General features: G+C 42.0%; 1 protein-coding gene across 1 annotated transcript in view; it reads right to left on the bottom strand.

The window, feature by feature from the left end:
• The window catches only part of RFX4 (regulatory factor X4), a 98,817-nt gene that overhangs the window by 69,010 nt on the left and 9,155 nt on the right, over positions 1–20,652 (bottom strand). Inside the window, exons 2-3 of the mRNA XM_067295741.1 lie at positions 9,345–9,431; positions 1,292–1,352 (exon numbers count right to left, since the gene is read on the bottom strand). Of these exons, the coding sequence (XP_067151842.1) occupies positions 1,292–1,352; positions 9,345–9,431 (148 nt within the window). The remainder of the gene's footprint in view (positions 1–1,291; positions 1,353–9,344; positions 9,432–20,652) is intronic.

The following is a 20,652-nucleotide window of genomic DNA, read 5'->3' as shown; positions in this document are numbered from 1 at the left end:
AAGCAATGGTTCAGAATTAAGTGCCTTAATTTATATTTGCATGTCTCAGTATTTGCACTGGAAGTCTGCGAGTTTAGCAAGGCAGAACACTGAGTACTTTCAGCAACTTATTCTGAATCAACCCACAGGTTTGGGGTTTTTTTTAATCTAAAATTTAATTAATCAACCTTCAAGAGCAAAGATAAATGAAATAATCTGAATCTCTTTATGCATACTTCACAGGCAGAAAAAGAGGAAAATTCACTGAATTATTCTTTGCTTTTTATTCAGTTAAATCTCCCAAGAGGCTGACACAAGCAGAAAAAAATCATTTTGCTAACAGTTCGCTAACAAAACACTATTTGCCAATAATTCATTTTTTCACCCAGCAAACTATAAGAAATACTTACAGGTGGACTAAAAGCCTTTCTTTAAAAAACAAAAGAAGCTAAAGAGTATGGCTTTTCAAAATAGTCTGCTCTGAGGCCTGATGAACTTCTCCATAACACAGCTCTAATCTGCCAGATACAGGGAACCTCCTGAAAGGTGCTCAACAACTTTCAGTATAAAGAAAGCTAAAACCAAGATTAAACATTTAAACTAAGTTAAAAAAAAAAAAAAAATCAACAAAAGCCTAGGAGAAGACCTATGGAGAGAGATGTCAGAAATGTGTGGAACATCACAGAACTTGCAGCCAAAAACACTGCTGTAAATCACAGTGGGTGGAACAGCGCTTGTTCACATTTCATGGCACAGTGGACTAGTTTACTCACAAACTTTCCTCTCCCCACTTTCTCTTTCTCCCTCTGTCTCTCTTACTCTTCCTAAATCCACTTTTTTCTTCACTAAATTTCCAAGAAGATTTTGACAAATAAATCAGACCGTAAAGTCACTTCTTCTGTCCTCGTCTACCCTAAATTACAGGGATCTCATTTCAGTAAAACAGTCTGTAAAGGTGGGCTCCATCACACACTGAAACAATCTTGAGTCTTGAAAATATTCATTCTTTTTGTACTAAACATGACAGTAATGACAAACCACAAATCACCAAGTGAAAAGGTGACAAGTCTGCCCAGTAGACCTTCTAAACTGTATCAGAGCTTTCCGATGTTCAAAGAAATCCTGTAGGAGCACGGCAATTTTGGAGCACTGTTATAAAGGATGCTAATGAGCAGACTAAACATGCATAGTGAAAGTATCTTTAAAGCTCTAAGATGTCTTAAACCTCTATGCACTTCAGTTGGGGGAAAAAAAAAAAGGATAAGAAAAAGCACTAACAGATTTTTATGATTTTTTTAAAAAGGCATCTTACCATTGCAGAGTAGCTGGAGTTGAGTGTGGTTTTGATGCTCTATTATTTTCTTTTTCCTCATCTGTTAAGAAAAAAAATAACTGTGTAATTTAAGTGGGAATTGCTCAAGCATTTGTGTACTGGTAAGGAATTTTCTGTCCCAAAATGTTCAAGCTTCAGTGTTTTCCCCAAATAATGGCTAAATTCTGGAAACGAATATAATGATGTTCCCTAAGCTAACATCCATAAATGCTGCTTAAGACAATAAAGCTTGCAAACATCACATATAGCAGGAGCAGAGTGATGCATAGGAACAATAACATTGGAAAGCAAAAGTTTATATGAAAGACAGTGAATCTTGGACCTCTAGTAGCATATCAGAACATAAAACGACTATCACCCGCTTCAAGGAAACAGCTGCTTTATCCAAGTTTTGTCTTAGATGAGGCATTTAATCTAATGGGTTCATTCACTGTTGTGATCCTAGTGTATGCTATATGCTAGACGTTTGTAAATTTACAAGGTTAATGCTGAAAACGAAAAATTGAAATTAAAAGCATTCTATAACACATGCTATTTCTTTTCAGATAAGTTTTCTGATTGTACTCCAGATTAACTGTCTCCAAGGTAACTCTTTGATCTGCTTACTTTCTAAAAGGCTTAATTAAAGATTAATAAAGAGAAAAAGGATGAAAATAAAACTGTTTTAAAATATTGGATTTTTCCTGGTTCACATTAATTCTTTTGAAAGACTGAAAAGAACACATAGTATAAGTCCTATTAAACTGTGGTTTGCAAAGCATAAAACACATAGTTGTAAGGGAAAGCTGAGAGTCTGAAGCACAAACAGCCTCTCCAGAAGGGTATTCTCTGGGTATCGAACATAGTTTGGTATTTTTACAACTTTGTCCCCGATGAAAGCGCTAAGCGCAGAGGGCTTTGGTGTAGCTAAACACCGAGCTGAACCACTGTGTCCATGAAGCACATCGCAAAGCTTCGTTTCTTTAGGTGGGCAACTTTCAGAAGCCGCTTAAGCGAGCCTTTGGGACGCCGGGCCGTAAGGGAGCCTGAGCAGGGCCTCCGAATATCAGGCCCCTTTGGGAGGTCTTTTGTGCAGCAGCACAGCCAAAAAAATAAAAAAAATATATATATATATAATAAAAATCACGAGAAACCAACCACTCTGGAAAACACTGCAGGCGGGGCAGCTTGGTGGGGAAAACCCCGATTTACGGTTACGGGCAGCCACCTCGGGCCGCCCCCTTCCACATCTGCATGACAATGGCGCCGCTAATGACCGCGCTGCACGCTCCTTCCCGGCCTTTCAGGCCGCCCGGCTTTTATTCAGCCTACAGGCCCAACATACACATCTCAAACTGCTTTTAAAGCGTGTTTTTCGTTTGTTGCTCCTAAACAGACAGGCCCCGGTAGGCAACAAACCCCCGGCAGGCACCGGGGCCCCGGCTGCCGACAAACCGCCGAGGCCGCCTGGCTGGCCCGGTGCTTTCCCCGCCGCCGCAGCAGCGCTTTGAAGCCACGGGGAGGGGGAAAATAAAACCGTTGCAGCCCGGCCCCTCTCGGAGCACCGGTGGTTTCGCCCTGCGGACCCGCCAGGCCTCCCCGGCTGCTCCCCGGGGTCAGAGCGAAGGAGAAAGGAGGTTACTTAGAAATGCTTCACCTCAGGAAAGCGTTTAAGGGGGCAAAGTGCCGGCTGGGGGAGCTCCCCCCGCCTTTTAGTAACAAAAACGGCGCTAGGGATGGCAGCCCTGCAAGCGGGCCTCGCGCCTGCGATGGCGGGAGGCTGCCAGGTGCCGTCCGCGGCCCTGGCCCTGTTACAGGCCACGCCATTTCCAGGCCCTTGGCATTACGGGCAGGGGGAGGCCACCGCAAGGCACGCAACGGCGGCCTGTGCCATCGCGGTATGGGCAGCACGCGGGTGCCCACGGGTGACCCCAGGCCCCGCCACCCTCTTAGCTTCTGGCTAAATTCACAATAGGGCAGTCTCCACCTCATGGGGAGATTTTAGAGGGCGACAAATTTAAAAGGTTGAAAGCCACCGATCTTAATAAACTAAAAATCTGAAGTCCTAAACTGTCCCTCTGCCTGTGAAAGCAGGAGGCACTAGTCCCCCTCAAAATAAAACTTCTGGTTCTCTTTCAGATTTGGCAGGATAGCATGGAAAGGTCTATTTTTAGATGGCTTTCATCTACGCTAACTGGATTTAATTCTATCACACTGTGACTCTAACAGACATGGAACCGATATCTAGATTACACAATATTGAGTGTCTACACCCCATCCAGCTCTCCCCCAGCTGCTGCTTATTCACTTCAAGACCTGTGCGCAGGTGCTTTATCTAACCTGCCCTCAGACACAGCACAAGCTACCCCAGCTCAGCGCCTCCCAGAGAAGGATCTGTTTTAACAATGCATCCATTAACAGCAAGATCGTAACCTGCGGTTTGAAACTCCTCCTCAGCTACCTCCGCTTCCTGGGGATCCTTCTTTAAGACCCTCCAGCATCCCCCTCTCATTGTCCTTTTAAACCAAGGAGGAGAATGATGAACTTGGAACTTGTTCTGATACGTTCTTTGGACATCATTTTCCATCAAAGTATTTACCCAGGGAACAACTGGATTTTCAACAAAACTGAAGTTTTCCCAAGCGTTAGTGCTTGTCTCCCCCAGAATGAAGTCTTTGTGTTAAAAAACAGAACTTTTCTGTTTTCTGTCACTGGATCAGCTGTCGGCCAAAATGTTTCTCATTTTCACCAGTTTTTGGCTAAAATATTTGATTTCAGAAGAAGCTTCACTTCTTTTTTTTATTAAATGGATAGAAAGAATTGAACCTAGTTGAGGAGCAGAGACCTAGAAATAATAACTTTTACTATTATATATACAAGCATTTTATTCTACTTTGTAGAGTTTAACCATATAATCTCATCAGATAACTGAATTGCAGAAAATAACAAATATCCCTGTTCCTCATATTTAGTTGCTAGCAGGGTACTTGATGGCCTCCCCATTGAGCAGGGAATGTTTTGTGCAACTCTTGCCTCAGGACCGAACCCAGATCTGTTTCCACAGCAAGAAAGAAACAAGGAATACTATTTGGCCTGTCATTTGATCAGTCCCCCCCTAAATACAACACTGTAGATTAAAACGAACCAGTACTTTTTAAAATTCAATACTTTAAAATTCCCATCTATCTTGTGAAGAAAGCGAATAAAGACACTGAAAAGAAGTCTTGTTTCAAGGCACTGTCAAAGAACAGAGCTCATGATACTTCACCATCAAATGCAAAAGGACTTGAAGCCATGAGGAAAATCCCACTCCTCGTGCATAGCTGCAGGAATTCACACATACGGCAGCTGCACAGCACTTCACAGAGAAACCTGTTTGCGAGGAGCAGATCTAATAACTTCACTCCACCAGCAGTTACATATGCAGTAGTCCTCCTACTGACTTTCCAAGTAAAGGTGTCTCAAGCTGCCTGGTCTGGTAGAAAAACTGGTGCTCATCCCAAGCTGAAATCATGTCATAGCTTATATAACTACAAGTAAAACTCTCAGACAGCATGGAAGAGGCCTCTCCATCTTAACATTATCAAAGAATAAGATACGTGGGAGAGAGAGACATTTCACTTCGATCACTGAAAATCATGTCCCTTGTCACATGAGCAGTAAGCACCAGGCCTTGAAGTTTTCTCTTTTATACACCTCAGAGAAGAAAGATGGCTTCTCCCACCTATTTCCCTGAGGTAGGAAAGAAGAACTAAAGGGAAGAAAAAAGATTCGAAACCGGGATCCTCTGACTGCATAGGAAAAAACAAAACAAAACAAAAAAACAGCATTGCTCCCCTCCCAGAGATACCAGAGAACCTTTTTCCTTCCCAGCTTTCATGGAAGTTTCTTTGCTAGCACTTTTTTTTCTTGCAAAACTTTGTTTCAAAGCTGCCAGAGAAAAGCTTGGCCTGTATCTTGCATGTGTATTGTGGCTCATCCTGAACTTTCAGTAATATCCTCCAATTTCTTCTGTCTTGGGGTTTAGGTCCACCTTCAGGGATTTCTTGCTTCTCAGAGCAAGACGTGGAGACAAATCAATGGGAGCTGTGCTCAGCACCTCCGAGCAGCATGCCTTAAACGCAGCAAGTTGAACACCATCAATGTGAATACCCAGCATTAGTGGACACTTTTTTAAAATGTTGAAGCTGATCTCTGCCATAAACTAAGTGCAGACAAAGCTCTGATTTCCACTGTGGAAATATTAGAGCAGCCCTTTACTTTCCAGTCCTGCCTGTGTGTGTCTAGCAGGACCTCTGAGGAGCTTACAGTATGTGGTATCAGAGGTTTTTTCTGGGCAAAATCCTGCATTTGGTTCAGATAGCTCCACAGCTTCAGATGAACGGCCTCTTACCCTCTTGTTCCTGCAGTCCAGGTTCTGACTGTTCTCAAAAGGGATCTGCCCTTTGCTAAAATGAATTAAGTGGTAAGAAGAAGCTACCTTGCCTCTTACTTCCATGTAGCCATAAATAGGATTCAGGCTCCTTAGCATGTATTCCATGCTTTAAAAGGAGTGGGGTTTTTCTAAAGCCTCTGAGAAACACGGGAGCATAATTCTAATTCAGTAGGTATGACTGGAAAAGAAAGGATTTTTTCCAAAGAAAATTTCAACAAAAATCAAGTAGTGTTGGTGGAAGGGGCGATTTCAAAAATTTCAGTGGAAAAATTAGACTTTTTGTTCAAATGAAAAACTAAAAAAACCCCTTAGATTTAATGATGATTAAGAAAAACCCTTTTAATGGAAATTCACTTTAAGTCAAAACTATGATTTTCCCCTCAAAAAATCTATTTTGGGGAAATTCTTTATTATGGAAATTCTTTGCTATGGAAAATTTTCTATTTCAACCAACTTGAACACTGACCCTGAACACTGTTTGTGAAGTACAAGAAGTAGGGTCTTTTCTTTTACATCTCATGAACTTTCTACGCATTTACATTTCTGAATACACAAAAATTGTACAAGCAGCTGCCTTTCCACTTTGTCAGATAATGTCATAAGACTCTCTCCATAAAAAACTGAAGTTGAAACTATCATAATCCTTAAACTGTATTCTTCCATACCCCTGTTTCAACTTTTCAGAATCTGGTTGAACGCACAGAACAAAGAAAATATTTTCTCTTTCAGTTATTAGATATGGGATTATACCATTCTCTTTCCCTGTGAATCTTTTGACTAACATGTAGAATAGAGAAGTGGCAGAAAAAGAAATGTTTAGAAAACTGGAAATTAAATAAAAAATAACCTAGAAGTTTTATATTAGAATGTAAATGCTGTGTTTCAGGGAGAGGTCATAATAAGCTTCAAAAGGGTAAGAAAAGCCCCAAGAAGCAGCGAGATAGTGAAAATCCACAGCTACGAGTCATTACTTCTTTCACACTGTAATGCAGGGGTTCAACAGGCCTGAATGAGAATGGAAAAAGATTGCAAAGGACCTCTCCCTTCTGAGATGCAGTTCTATAGCATAATCCAACTATAGGAAAGGAGATCAGCAGAACTATAGCTCTTGCTCTAAAACCCTATGAACTGTAAAAACATCCAGAAAAAATAGTTATGAAAGCAAGCACAGTACTCAGTAAGGGCATTAGCAGATCACAGTGGAAATTCTCATAGTCTTCAATGGATTCAAGGCCAAAACAAAACAAAACAAAGTTTTCCCTGGTAGGGTCCAGCCAACAGCTACCTAAGGTATTTAGAGACAAAAAGACAAGAAGTCAAGAGAAAGATGGATGATGCCTTATTTTGGCTGCAGATGAAAACTAGAGCTCCACTTATTACTGTAATTTGACCACTGTGCATAAGGCTACGTAACTTTTCTCAAAACATTTTGCCTCCCACTGCTTGTACATGTATGACACAGACTGGACAAAGAGCAACATGATGGTTTGGAAACTTCTTGGTTGGGGTGTGGGCACTGTTAGAGAAACGTTAGAGAGAACTCAAGGGCTGAAAAAGACCACGTAGCACAATGCTTTCTTTGGTGAAACTTCTACTTTGTGCTGGTTCCCATAGGTTATTGATCTTACTGCTGGGCAAATGCTTTATTTTTGCTTCCTATTCCCTCCTCTTCTCCACCTGCACCACCCAAGAAAAAGGATGATTTTTCAGGTGAATTAGTGCACACTGCAAAAATGCTGGTACCAATGAAAAGGAAGCAGCTGGAGGACCTGACTGTAAATAGGAATCTAGACAAAATCAATTCACTTACATATTTGTTTTTTCAGTTTTAAATTTGCTGCCTTTCAGTATCATCAATTGCACCTTAATTCCAGTACTACAAAACAGAACAAGCACCCACCCTCTTTTCTCAATGCTGTTCTCTGAAACACCTGCTCTTAGTCATCTTTGCTAAACTACACAGATTCACTTCTTACCGTCCCTGTGTGTGGAAGCTTTCCCATCTTTGCACTTAAACTATAGTCTCCTACAACAAACTGCCACTAGTTTTGCTACAACCTACTTAGGGTAACAGGTCTAGAACAGAAGACAGAAGGAGACTTATATAATGACATTAAGTTTTTCCTTTTTTTTCTTTTTTTTTCTTTTTTTAATTAGCAGGCAGTGCTGAAAAATGACTTTGACCTTACAGTCTTGAACTGTTGAGTCTAAGGAAAAGCTCACTACAGTCACTATGACTGAATCCTAAATTCTGCCTCTGTTAAGAGTTTGAAGTCACTTCTCATTCATTGAGGGTGATTTCCCTCACTGTCTCGGTATCATCAGACAGAGTGAAATGAATTTCATAAATCTCACAGGTTCTTATGAAATGCAAATTAAGGTTTTTTGTATGCTTTTTGTTTTTGTAAAATCACTACCATTTTATTTTTAGAGAGGAACTCAATTCAGATTCCTTAATTTTTTAAAAACAGAAAAGAACACCTCCAAAACCCAAACCTGCCAAGTTTTATTACCTTTCTTTGGGAATTCTTATTGAATGTTCTCAGCTTGGGAGTTGTGAACAAACATCATGCTTCTAACAAGTTTTTTATCCCTCAGAAGAGATACTCCCTCAGAAGAAACCCCGGACAAATAAAGTAGGGCCCCAGTGTAGAAAATTCTGTGAGCCACTAAAATATTGTGTTGCAAGGCATGTAACTTTACAGTGACATAAAAATAAAGTAGTGCTCCTAAAATTTTAAAAATTTCAAGGGACATTTAGTAATTAAGATTTAATTAAAAACACACTTCTTAAATTTCTGGGTTTGAACATTATAAAAATGTGAGTCTTTTTGAATTAAAGAATTTATTCTGCATTAATTTGTTGTAACATGAACTAATGAAGTATAGAGAGGGAAATTAACCTGAGCAGTATTTTGCTCTAGTCAAATTAAGTAGAATATAAATTGCATAAACAGTGAAAACTAAATGGTATACTAAAAATTGTCTTAAAATTTTAAAGCGAAACTATTAGGGTTTTTTATGTTGTTTTAGGATACTTTTAATTACCTGCTTTTGTTCAAAATCTAGATCTAAAACTACTATAACTGGAGGAGATGAGGAAAAATATCTATTTTTAAATCAATTGGATTTATAATTGTTTCCTCTCATTGATTAAAAAGGAATCATCATCAGGAGATAGTTAATATGTGATTTTTTTTAATCTGAAAATAATTATTTAATTCTTCAAACAAATACTTTATACATGTGATTCAATATGCTAATATTGAACAATAGCATGATTTTTCCTGTATTACAGTGTTCACTGGTGAGAAGCAAAACACATGGTTTTTTACTCATGAACTAATACTAACAGCACACTTTAGAGGTCACCCAATTTTTATTCAGTGACACCCAAATTCTGCTAGCTGTTTTAACTGATAGTATTATTTCCTTTTAAATAATGGGAAATAACAAATATTCCAGCAAAAACATTTATAAAACTATTGGATATGGCAGTGAGTTGACTCTTCAAGCTACAGAGTACCAAAATATCACAAGGATGTAACAACTTATATAGGAGGAAATTAGGACTTGGATATGTTCATGAGTATTTTAAATTAAAGAGAAGTTACTTACTTTCATCATTAGAAACATTCCCCAGAGAGGTGTGACTGGAATAACGTTTGTTTTCACTTTCATTGAGACATCGTTCAATCCAACTCTCTGCAAAACAACAAAGTTGCTCTTTTTTGTGTTTGTCTTTGCATAAAAAATAAATTTCCAACATATAAAATTAAATAAAGCACCACAGTTTTCAACAGATGGTGCTTTGTAGCATTTCTGTTAAAACATGCTCAGTCTGAGGTTATTTATCAAGAAAATCCTTTCTTGCTTTCAAATTTAGCTGTTGCTTTTTAGTTTATTCTTTTAATGACAGAGGCTGAAACACATCCACATACATAACAAAACCTCTTTAGGATGTTCTCTCCCCTCTCCCATCACATGATTTATATATATATATATATAAAAAAGTATAAATATATATAAATATATAAATAAAAGTCTCAAACGAACAAATGAAAAACAATCTGCATTAATTCCTAACTCTTAAACCAGCAGAGACTTATGCACCTGAGTATTTCCACTAGTTTTAAAAGGATTCTTCATGTGTGTAAAGTCAAGCATTCTCGTGAATTTTTGTTACAGTGGGGCTCAGACGGTTCTCTCAAGTCAAGTCCTATAACCCTATTCATCCCGGTGGAGCCTTGGACCCTGCTGAGCTCTTTTCCCCACCACTACAAGTGTCCCACATTGTAAGTCAGCAGCCACCGAACTCCTTGAACCTCTGCCGTCCCTCAGTGGGTGCTACTCCCCTCCTGTCCTCACACCTTACTCCCTTCCCATTCACCCCAGTTGGAGGACGTACAGCATCACAGTGATCTGACTCTGCTGCTCCTCTCTCCAGACACTATATCATTCGCCTTCTGACTATTTCAGAGAATGCACCAGGCTCTATGGAAATTACTGTTAACAGGTCTTCAGGGCAAAAGTTGCACCTTGCTGTATGTATGTAATACGAGTCCTTCAGTTTGCTTGGAATCCCTGGATATTGCTATAACAAACCAACCCTTATCCTCATGAAATTTTTTTTCAAGGGCATGCACACAGGCAGAAGTGGGTTTAGACCCACAGAGTCCACTGGAGTCAAAGCAGGAAAAAGAAGGGAGAGCTGGAAAGGCCCCACAAACTACAAGAGGAAACAACACTGATGAGTGATGAGATACACAAGAAATAAAGTGAAACAGGCCTTTCTGTCAGCAAAACTACTAGAGCCAGAAACACCTTCAAAAAAACAGAAACAGCTGCAGTTTCCTTTCCACACGCCACCCCACAGACACATTGGGCTACCTGCACAGAGCAGTCTTGGGAAAGCTGTCTGTGTGGTTTATAGACAGTAAAAGCATTACTTCATTTCAGAATTAGATACCAATAAAAAAATACATGAACAGTCATGGATAAACAGGTCCTGCAGAAAAATGCTTTGTATACCCAGGCAGGTGCACAAACACACATATATTCCCTTTCACACACGCTCTCCACTGCCACACACACAAAAAGGCAAAGGCATCTGTGTAGCAATTCGAAAGAGTATGGTAAGAGGTATTCTCCTCCTATGGTAAGACGGTATTTTCCAGACCCTGCCATGAGACCCCAAATACAGTTGCTCTCCACGTTTCTGATTTTTAACCAGTGTAAGCAAAGTTATGGCAGCTCCAGGCAATTCCCTTCCCTCTGTTTCTTTATCATGTGTCCACAGCGGAACACGCTGCAGTGTTGCCTTCATCAGTGCAAGCATGTACCTGAGCACATCTTCCTCATGGGATGTTCACCATCAAACTGCCCTGAGGAGTCTCGCAACAGCACTGCCTCTTCCCAATAGCTTATTCCTTTGAAGCAGGGCAGATTCCCCATACTTCCCCCCAAAATAGCAAAAGTAACTCTTGTTGTCAGTAGATTTTTCAGGATATTCCTTTTTGCATCAAATTCAACATGGCCTTGTACAAAAATCACTCTAAGGTCACTGACACAGCAACTTAAAACTTCCCAGCAAAGTCCATGTTGCCTAATCAGCCCCTGCTTAGCTACTAACCCACAAACCTGCAGTGAATCAAACTCAAAGGCTTTATCATCTCATGCTGCTCAGCTGCTGCAGGTGGGGGGTCTACCACCTCCTTGTCTGAGGGCCAACACAACCCTATGGCTGTCCTGTGCCAGATTTCCTCTACTGCCCTGAAATTGAGCTAAAAGTATCCCTTCTTTCCTGTTTTAAGGCTGCTGGGGACAGGATCTTGGGTCTTTGCAGATTACTACGAAGTGAAAAGAAACTCGCTGCTGACGACTGCATCCAAGAGAGGTGCAAGAAGCCTTGGGAGAGGTTACTCTACCTCCACCATCTTTCAGAGTACAGCCAGGGCTGTATATAATTCCTTTGGCTTCGAGCCCAGCTGCAGAGAGTAAAAGCAAAGGCAGTTGCCAGTAGTGCCAAGGAGAGACCCATGCCCAGCTCTGCCCTTTCTTTTCCTCCCTCCAGCAAGAGCTGGGAAACTGGGGCTCATCCTCTTCCCTCGGCAGTGGGGAACTGCCAGCAGCCATCTTCAGTCACGTTCACTGCCTAAGTAGTGGGAGAAAAAGCTTTTTAGGGGTGATTTGATAGCAATTTTCTTGCCACCATCCTTGTTCACACACTGTCTCTGATAAGCACATATATGCCCCTTTTCATTGGTAAAGAAGGCAGTTTACACTGCAAGCTATAAAGTCTCCGGAGTGGAGCACAGCTACTGTTTAATTATGTGCTGCAGCTAGTTTGGTCCTGAATCACCCCAGTTCAGCTCGCTGCAGCCTGAGTCTGGCTTTGTCTCTGCAGCCTCGCATTTAAATAGCTGATAGAAATTCTTCAAGCCTGAAAAGATACATGACCTGTCTGGCAGCAAAGAATGATGAAAACTAACTCTTTTGATCTAAAATGTCAAGCAGTTTTTGGCAAATTTGTCAAATTATTTGGCAGATGACAAAATGGAACAAAACCAACTAGCTGTTTAAAAGCTATAGTATCTGATGAACTGAGTGATGTAAGTATACGTAAATAAGTATGCTAACAAATATTTTAGGTTAATAAGTAGATTTTTTTACTGTTTGTTTAAAGAGAAAAATTTTTAGAAAGCTTTTAACTCCTAATATTAATAAGAATGCCTTCCTGCAATAAAAGAAAATGCAACCACAGTTTTGCTGAAATTTAAAATTTTCCTTTCAGGAGCCCACAGATGCCAGATATGATAGCACCTGCCCAAAATAAAGGAAAAAAAGACAGTGAAGCCTGCAGGTATCAGCTTCCTAAGAAAAACACAGAGCAAACAAAATGAAAAATCAAAATGAAGTCTGATTTTCAGACAATATTGCAGAGTTAATAATGTTAAGAGCCTGCCCCAGTGTAATGAAACCACTGAGTAGAGCCCTGCACACTGAGTGCTCTTGCCCTCAGTAGACATGGCAATACGTCCCAGCCGTGCTGGGGACTGTCCCAGATGGCCTCAGTTGCCAAGCTATAACAATGGAGGAAGACACCCATGGCTTGGTGTCTCTAGTCAGGTGTTTCTTTACTTGCTCCCAGGCTCTTGCCAACCACACTACACCACTGTTCTGGACAGGCATTGAGTCACGTGGTATGGAAATTTTTATAGGATTCCAGCCCGAATTATTGCTCTCAGACCTTACAAGCTTCTCCTAGCTAGGATTTCACACTGGGAAGAGTCACAGAGTAACAGAGAGCTCAGGTGCTGATTAAGCAGAAGTGCATATCAGACCCAATAACAAAGATGAACTGTTAACACAACATTTAGAAAACCCAGCCTTTTAGTGGGAATTGTGATAGCACAGGAGAACCCTGTGTCTCACTGTGTTTTTGCTACATCAAATCTTATGGCATTTTGCCTCCCTGTTCCCTCAGATTCTTTCCCACCCTGGGCCCCAGCACACTGCACCCTCAGCTGCACCAGCACAATGGTTTGAGCAAGGATCAGCACTAGCTAGAAAACAACCAGGCAAGAAAATATATATATATCTAAAATTAGGTCAGTCCCCCAGTGTAACTGGGGGCACGGTGAAGGCATGTTATTCAGTACAGGGAAGGAATTAGCCTTGGAGCAGAGTTGGGGACAGGAGGAGACCCTGATGCTGAAGACACTTCCTCGTGCAATCACAGCTTATGTAGTACACCTTGGGGTGCCCTGGCTGTTGACTAGTCACACTTGTCCCAGCACTGCTCGTTCCCACCCCCATGCTGCCTCTCTTCCCCTTGGTTATGCCAGAACAACTGTATGTAGGGCCAAAAACTGTCAAACCTCCCCTCCCTATGGTTGTTTTCAGCCTGATGCATTTGTTTTTGGCCTACAGCCCTCCTATACATGCCTTTCCCCAGCTGTGAAGTCCCTTGCCTGGTCCTCTCCAGCCATGGAGATCCCGCAGTGCTGCTGAATCACACCCTTCAGAGGCTGTGTCCATGTGTGTCAAGGGACACATACTGCAGCCGCATCACAGTGACTCTGCAGAGCACTACAGAAAACTTTACAGTCTTGTTGGTCAGCCTCATGGCCCCACAGACAGCTGTCCTGGCCCAGATGGGGGGTGCTGGAGGGGCAGGAGCAAGCCGACAGGGTGGAGTGGGAACTGCAAGAGCCAGCTCCTTCTGGGAGAGAGGGGCACGAGTACTGAACAAGGGAGGCTTGTCAAAGTGGCAAGCCCCAAGAGGTGCTGTGGCTCAGGCCAGTCCTCAAAGGCCCCGGGTAGTCTTAGGAGAAGTTTGTCTAGTTTTTACTGGAAGATAACACAGCTCTTCCTGCTTCTGGCAGAGTTTCACCTCCTTCTCCAGGAAAAAATGCAGATACTCCTCCGTTTGTTAAAAATACATCTCAAGGCAGGCATGCTCCTCAGCTGGGAGCCATGGTGCTAATGGAGGAGCATGCTTGGCCCAGCTCTGGGGCCAGGTGTGATGAGTCAGCCCCACTAACCCTAACTGCCCACTGTCCAGGCATCCAAATCCACATCCCCACGTACTTGCATTCCCTGCGCGTATGTCAGGGGTGCTGCTGAGGCATGCCCCCTAAAAACCATCTTTGTGTGGTGAGAAAAATGCTGTGTGGCCACAAGCTGATAACTCTGTACTGTGACACAGTCTGCAAAATATTACAGTCTTACCAGCCAAGAATGCAAGTTGAGTGTATTTAATGGTGTTTGGAAGAGACACCTTTAAATACTATATCAACCATTTAATTTTGCAAGGATCAAAATGAATTATAATGGAGCACACAACTATGTCCCTCAGCTTTACATTTATTTTCATATTTTTGTATACTGTTGAAGACATACCTTGTATGTTCTGCAGGATTTCAGCACGAGAGAAAAAGAGAAGATTATTCAAATCACAATCATTTTTCCAATGTCAATTTTCTTACAGAATAACTTGAGAATGATCATGATGCAAACAAAATAAAAAATATAAACCATTCCCAATGAACTGGTGGAAGATGAATTTAGAAAGCCTATGAAATTACTCCTGGTCCTCACTTCCCCCTTCTCCCTTTGATCCTAACCTTGATAAGACTTATAAATTCACTGAACCTCAAGCATGACAGTATTCTTCTTCCATTAGATGTGTCCACCCACACATTTAACAACAAAAGTTAAAACCAAACACATCTTTAAAAGCTAGCAGAACAAGAGGCCTGCATGGCTGTCCCTCATCCCCACCAGTTACAAGGCTCCTCTCTCCATACTGACAAGCATATTTTTATTTATATGTTGTTTCAATGATGTGCTAGGAGGAAAGGCCTGGGACTCTCCAAAGCAGGGACAAACACAAGAGAGCTGCTCAGGGGCGGGAGCTTTCATGAACTATCAGGAAAGAGGAGCATGAATTTTTTTTAATATCTTTTTCACAGATTGTCTCTTTCAGAAGACTGATAATTCAGAATTACTTCATTGATGTTTTTCTCCCCTTTTCACTTAAAACAGCTGCTGGAGTTTCCTTGTGGTGGATGAAAGAGTAACAGAGAGCCTGCTGCTGGAAGACAGCTTCGAGAAGCTTTTCCCTCCACTGCCCTATTCAAGGGGAGAAAAAACAGTGGAGGTGCCTGCATATGGCTCTATCTTGTTTGTGTCACGGTTATTGGCTTAAGACTTCTGCAGCCCCAAAAAGAAAAAAAAAATTTTTATTCCTCCCACATACGTATGGCCACAGCCAGAGCAGCATGCAGGGCACCTGGGCGCTGCTCTGTGGAGGGGAAGAGGAAGTGGCCTGCTCCCAGCCGCAGTGGTGGTCCAGCCAGGAGGGCTGCGAGTTGCTGCAGCGTTAGGTCCCTCCCTGTTTTCACAGACTCCTCTGACCTTTGAGAGCCACCGTGGCCCCCTCAGTGCACAAGCAGGGTGGCAAAAGCAGTGGGAGCTGGAGGGTAGTGAGGTACAGCGGGGAGGGCAGTGTACCCCACGCGCCACTGGCTGCAGCCCTGCGGGCATGTGTGCACTGCGTGTCCTGGAGGGAGATTAAGAGATTTTAGGGGCAGAATAAAACTCCGTGGTTGCCTAAACTGAGCTGCATGTCACCTCACCTCATTACCCTACAGTGGAGTAACTAACTGTACTGGTTTTTCCCCAGTTATGCCATATCCTGTGATCTGGTTGTGATCATATGACTGGCATAAATTTGAAGAGCTACTTTTTGCTGAAATTGTACTAGGTCAGAATCACCATGTTCTAGAAAGATAACCAATACTTCTAATTCTAGAAAGATAAACAATAAGGCTTTTGGTAATCACAGTACCAGACTTTGCACAATCAACATACACTTATTTCACCACAGCCCTAGCAGTTGCACGTAAATCCCTCTCATAAGCCTTCAACTCTAGATAGGCTCCCCTACTGTAAATTTTAAAGCTGTTTGCCAACAAGCATGATAATTTACTTCCTTCAGCTCTGCACAGGGACCATGATTTATTCCACAGAGGTTTGCTTGTCACTGAAATAGAGCTACCTCTGAAATAAAAATTAGAGATTAGCCAAGACTCGAAGTCCTACTCGAGCCATGTACAAACTTGGATGGCAGAGCTGCAATAGAGTCTGACTCCTTGCATTTATTTATGGCTATTACTGTAACATTTCCCCCAGTTTCTCACGGCAGGTGTAGAACAGAGTACAAAGTAACTGTGAGCAAAGATCTATAAAATATAGATACTGCAGATATAATGGGACCACCAAGCTTTAGTGAATTTACAAGAGGTCTTACTGGAAAATGAATACTCAGAAGTGATGACATACTTAATTTTAAGTCCCTGTGATGGAGGAGGAACTCCTGTCATACATACGGAGCCTTAGCACCCCTGAGCTATTTGCTCATCATTCTCAGAGGGAGGAACTACACATCTTTTCCTGTAGTATCTCTTTGCCAAGCATCTCAGTACTGGCCTGACCAGCAATGCTGCTTAGCTGCTCCTCTGATCTGTTAGGCCAAGAGAAAGCAGCTGCAAACAGCAGATCTTGTTGGTAACAGCAGCACCTTGATAGTTCAGGAGACTGAGTAAAGGTTATGGAACCTCCCATTTCCAGTTTGTGAGTCCATGATACCAGCCAGGGATCATTTCTATCACAAAGTTTTTCAGTAGAGTTGATGGGGTGATATTCCACCTTTCACTTTTTAGGAGAGCCACCACCATGATGACAGTTTCTTCTGTTGTCTGTCTCAGAGTAAATGCATGACCTATCAAGGCTTTTCTCTGTAGAGGTTATCTTGCTGCATGTGGTCCAAAACATCCCACCAGCCCACAAACCCTTTGTTCATGCTGTCTGTGTTGCATCACTTCTGTGGGCAGAGAATTTTAACCTCTAGAGCTGTTAATCTCATCATATCTAAACAGTCTGTCTGCTTCGACTATCACATAGTCAGTGCACTGCAAACCTAGTCTCTAACTGGCTCACTAAATACTGTTGTTGCACAAATTGAAGTAAAGCAAAAAATGAATCAATAAATCTAATATTTTCTCTGGTGCTAATGCGACCTATGCCAAATTAACACTTCAATGTCTTGGATCAATTGGTTGTATCAGCTTGGAAGACAAATCACTATTTTAAACAGTCTCTTTAAGGCAAAAGTGACTAGCCATTTCTCTCAGGGGTAATGATCAGGAGCTAAAACTTGAGTCTGACCCTTCGACTATTAAAAGTTTGCTCTAGTACCTGCTGCACATGACACTTGCTCTGAGTAGAAGCAGGGCTCATGCTCTGATTCTTCCATATGCCTTGCAGCACAGCGCTAAATCGCGGGTTGCATGTACATCTTTCACCGGGGAAGTGTACTGTTGTATGCACTGCTGGAGCTTTTAAAGGACTGCACTGGTCAAAAGAAAGCAAACAAAAATCATGTGATGTCTGAAGCCTCTATCCACTGTAAAACCAAGACCTGAGCAAGACCTCCTAGCCCAGTCTCTGCACAGTGTTATAAACAATCGTATGCCTGTGAAATGACAGGGCTTGGCAGCCCCTGGTACCCATGCAGGGTGTTGAACTTACTGAAATCAACTAAAATCAAGCAGAACAAGCTATTATGGACAGCTAATCAAACACACAGGGATTTTCTAAGATTTAGGCTTTACTAGATGATGTAATCTCCCACCCTCCATGGGCAAATGAAAGGTTTGTTAGACCACATCAGGACTATCTTCCAACCACTATTCCCTCAGATTACTCCATCATATAGATACTCCTTGTTCACCAAACAGCTCTTCTTGCCTGCCAAGGTGGATCTGCCCCATGGAGCCTGCTTTTGCTCCTCTCTGCCTTGTTCGGTGTCATCAGTTGGCAGGGCACATATCCTTCAGTCACTGAGCGAGTGCTGTCAGGAACATCTTCAAGCTCCATAGGAAATCATGCCAGTGTCCTCCTTGGTTCTGCATAGATATCTTCTGCTTTTCCAAGAGACCTGCTCCTGAGGGATGACAGTGACACATGGCCTTGGTGCAGATGGTAGAGCTGCTACCCTGGGAAGCTGCCAGATACCTTGGTGTTTTGTTTGCTAATCTAACTTTTTATTTCGCTTCCAACAGGGCAAAATGTCGGGTGCTCTTGTTGCAGTCATTTCTTTTGTTCTCATTTCTTGGCATACAGTTCTCCTGGAAGCATTTCAGGGTTAATGGACATTGGTCCAGGCCACTTACTAGATGTTGGCAGGAAGGCTTTTGTCCTTCTGCCTGGACTGATGATTCTGGTGAAGCATCGTGAGATTTGCCATGATATTGTAAGAATGCAAAGAATGGCTCTCATGAATTTGCAGAAGCTCTTTTGTTTTGTTTAGCCAGGTCTTTGCTTCTCGTACTGATTTTTCTGCCAACCCATTTGATAAGATATATTACAAGATTGGCATGCTGTGTTTAAACTGTTATAACAAAAAGCATCATGGCTCATCATCTTTTAACTCAACTAAAATCCTTGGGAAGGAAACTGCAATTTGTCTTGTTACTCTATGTGCTATGTAAAATCTCAGATAAACATGATACACTGTAGAAGTGTGCTGTGAACAAGACAGAATATTCTCCATTAGAAAGTTGCATCCCACATGTAGATCAAGCACAATCAGGAATCTTAGAATACAAGATTCTTCTGCATATTGCTTCTGGTATTTAGAGCAAAGTCTAAGCTATATCAGACAGGACTTCTCAAGTGCTGTCTGTTCCCTTTTTTGCAATCACATATCATATTGCTATCATATTTCCAGCTCAGTATGCATGTTAATTGGGAATAGCCCATTCCATCTCCCAGTCACACACAGATGCTATTGATCATTTTATTTTGAAGAGTAATTTTCACCAGCCCAGTAAATAGCCACTGTTTTTTGCCGCATGAAGGCCATTCTTCATGTAACAGTGAGGAGAACCTCACTGGGTCCAATTTCAGTCCAGTGACATTTCCTCACTTTCCCCTACAATCATTCAAGCTAGTGGCCTAAGTGACACCAGAATCTGACCAATTCAACTTTCCCAGACCACTTAACTTACATGGTTAGGCAATGTATAGCCAATCTTTTCATCAACAGGATAATCACACTTGTTGCATGCTTTCCAGGCACCAACTCTGCATACAGCATGCTGTACCTTTATGCTTCTACAACATGATGTATTATAGATCTTCAGTCCATCAGGGTCTGCTGCATGAAACAATGTGGATATCATCACTTTCCCTGATTTCTCTGCAATATTTTCTTCCAAAAAAATGTAAAAGTGCTCCTTCATTACTGCCAGACCTGTTCTCTCCCAGAATAAAGCCCAGAGTCTCTTGATGCACATTTTTCCCCAGGTTTCATAAACTTTTTATGCTGTACGATTAACGTGAGACAAACCGGAGAGCTTATAAGAGGTCTTCATAAGGGCCTTCACTTCTGTGTGCCTCCCACAATGTCTCTTATGCTCCTGCCCTGTGGCAGGGGCCAGTTTCTGCTCGGGTTAAACAGAAAAACTTTTTCACTGTGAGGGTGACAGAGCACTGGAAGAGGTTGCCCAGAGAGGTGGTGGAGTCTCCTTCTCTGGAGATATTCAAAACGCACCTGGATGCAATCCTGTGCAATGTGCCCTAGGTGACCTTGCTTGAGCAGGGGGGTTGGACTAGATGATCTCCAGAGGTCCCTTCCAACCTCAGCGATTCTGTGATTCTGTGATTCATTGGTGCCACTATGCATGAGGAGACAGGGAATCCTGAAATCTTTAATTCAGCTCTGCTTCACCAGCGCACAAGGCTAGAGTCATTTGGCTGTATGGGAAGCCTGTGACTCAACAAGACACAGGATTTGCATCAAGAGCCCATGAAATGCTTCCCTCTCTGCCACAGGAGCTGATGAATCCAGTAGACAAGCCAATTTGGCACAGAAATGGTAGTGCATCAGTAAGACAGGCCCACAAAGATGACAAAACAAAAAGATGTGAGACATGGGTGGGAGATGCAAGAAACACTGTCTGTGGGGCTTGGGGAGGGGAGAGAAGAGGCAAAAGGCTGATGGCTGGAAAGGAGATGGAAAAGGAAGGGGAAACAAAAGGGTGACAGACAGTAACTGTAGAGAGATTTTAAAAAAATACAGAGAAAAGAGGACAACTCCACAAGTAATGGAACCATGGTAAATCTTTCTCATCAGAAACAGCTCCCAATCAGATAGATTGAGAGAATGAGAGAAAAAGACACAGACAGACACATACATGCAAAGCAAACTTAAGTGTCAGGATGCAGTTGTAGCAGTAAGAAAGAAGTAAGAAGGAAAGAGATACTACGTTTACTGGAACAGTGACCATTTTTCCTCACATTATGCACATCTATGCCAAATCTAGCAGCGGTAAGTTGCTCACTACTGTCAAAGGGT

Source organism: Apteryx mantelli, chromosome 1, assembly GCF_036417845.1.
Source record: "Apteryx mantelli isolate bAptMan1 chromosome 1, bAptMan1.hap1, whole genome shotgun sequence".
Lineage (NCBI taxonomy): Eukaryota > Metazoa > Chordata > Aves > Apterygiformes > Apterygidae > Apteryx > Apteryx mantelli.
The sequence above is the reverse complement of the archived record's forward strand: the minus strand, read 5'-3'. Positions and strand labels throughout refer to the sequence as shown.